The 1,852-nt window shown below is 40.1% G+C and overlaps 1 protein-coding gene across 2 annotated transcripts in view; it reads right to left on the bottom strand.

Moving 5' to 3' along the window:
- The window catches only part of HNRNPH1 (heterogeneous nuclear ribonucleoprotein H1), a 7,260-nt gene extending 6,209 nt beyond the window's left edge, over nucleotides 1-1,051 (bottom strand). Inside the window, exons 1-2 of one of the 2 annotated variants that reach the window (XM_029086423.1) lie at nucleotides 889-1,051; nucleotides 544-687 (exon numbers count right to left, since the gene is read on the bottom strand). In XM_029086423.1, coding sequence (XP_028942256.1) covers nucleotides 544-687; nucleotides 889-910 — 166 coding nt within the window. In that variant the 5' untranslated portion in view covers nucleotides 911-1,051. The remainder of the gene's footprint in view (nucleotides 1-543; nucleotides 688-888) is intronic. The other variant, XM_010173723.2, reaches the window with a different exon arrangement.
- Nucleotides 1,052-1,852: the final 801 nt, after the last annotated feature.

The following is a 1,852-nucleotide window of genomic DNA, read 5'->3' as shown; positions in this document are numbered from 1 at the left end:
AGCAGGTTGTTTTTCTTCTGGAATTTTATTCAATACTAAATCTACAGTTGTAAGAAGTCATGGGCACAATGCAGACCCTTCCTCTCATCCTGCTCCTCGCACTGAGCCCAGCAGTTGAGGGTGTTCCACATCCTTCACTGATCAGTGTGAACCAGCCAAGACTGGGGGTGGAAATTCCTCCCATCTGAATTGGTCACTTTTAATTTAGAAAGCAAGACGCTTGTTATTATCTGCTACCCTCACTTGGAATAGTATGTCCCACTAAATTAGAGCAGCTTTTAGGAGTTCCCTCAATTATTCAATAAAAAGTATGTTAGGAATTGATCCCTCAAGCCCAGGTAACTAAAGAATTGCTTATTTCCTTCTGATGCCCATCAGTAGATTATTGGAAGGACTACTGGACAATCCATGGTGGGTGTTTTGTTTGGGTTTTTTGTTGTTTGAGGTTTTTTTTGGAGGGGGTTTGTTTGGGTTTGGTTTTGGATTTTATTTTTTTAGAGCATAAACCAATAGTGCTACAGCTACTACTTTTATCCCACATACCTGAAAAAAACTGTACAATTTCTTCTTTACTACAGCCAAATGGGAGTCCTCTAAGACGTACAAAACCATCATTAGCTGTATCAGGGCTGTTGGGACCAGTATGCTTCAGAACCCAATCCATTTCAACGTTGTTTGACTTGAAAACTGTAAAAGGCACTTAGAATTAATGCATTCTGGAACACACAAGAGGGTTAAAAGTCATTTGCCTTGAAACTAGTCAACTTATGACATACAAGTCCATCTGACCTTTCACATGCATTTTAAAGAGACAGAAAAGCAATTAACCAAAAAAAACCCATCAAGCACAACCACATTTAGTCAGTTACGAGACCAACTGAGTCAAACCTTCAACATATCTGTGTCCCATTGTTTCTCTGTCTTTTTTCAGTGCCAATTTCACATCCTCCTCTGATTCAAGTTCAGCAAATGCTTCTCCACTTGGTCTGCCCTCCCTGGTGTAGATGAAACGGATACCCAAAGGTCCATTTAGAATTTTGCAATCTGAAAATTAAACAGGAAGGCGACAATTAATTTAATTATTACAAGAACATTGTGACTTTACAGGTTTCAGATATGCTAAAAGGAACAAAAAAAACCCCCACCTAACAACTATCAAGTTATATCAAAAGAAAACCTGCAGTATTTTTGTTGTCACTTTTATAGCGACCAATAAACTAAGGGACTAACTAAACACAAACTACCCTTCTTGTAAAGTCTGAGATTAACAAAATATTAAGGACAAATGCAAAATAGTTATCTATTTTCAAAGCTTTGCTGCCTCAAGTCAAGTTGAATGTGCTACCTTGCTTTTGTTCCTAACTGACTTAGACTTTCTCATCAGCATGAAGTGAAATAAGGAGTAGTACAATCAGTGTAACCACAATGAGTTAAGTCAGAACCAAGTCCAATACGCTAAACTCCTGCAGCAGCTTTAAATCTCCAGTCACTGGAGAAAGCATGTATCTATCACCACTATTTATTACTGCAGGATGCTAATAATCTGGGGGAAGAGATCCTACCAGGACAGCAACAAGAACTAAACCCATTTGTTTCAATTGGAAGCAAGAATTTGGAAGTTTTACTTAAAAATGGAAGTCATCTGGTTAGTAAAGAAGCTAAGGCAATTGTGGCTACTCCAGCAGCTCCCAGACTAAGCTCCTTTGTGCCTAGCTCCTGCTAGCAGAAGTGTAGCTTTCCACACTGCATCCCAGCTGAGGCACTTGTTGCATTGCTTACTGCAACTGCTGGCTGCTGCAGCACTCCCGCTGCCACAGCGTGCCCGGGAGGAACCCAGAACTGACAAGAGAGC

This window comes from Antrostomus carolinensis, unplaced genomic scaffold (genome assembly GCF_000700745.2).
Source record: "Antrostomus carolinensis isolate BGI_N321 unplaced genomic scaffold, ASM70074v2 scaffold33558, whole genome shotgun sequence".
Lineage (NCBI taxonomy): Eukaryota > Metazoa > Chordata > Aves > Caprimulgiformes > Caprimulgidae > Antrostomus > Antrostomus carolinensis.
This window is presented reverse-complemented; position numbering and strand designations above follow the sequence as displayed.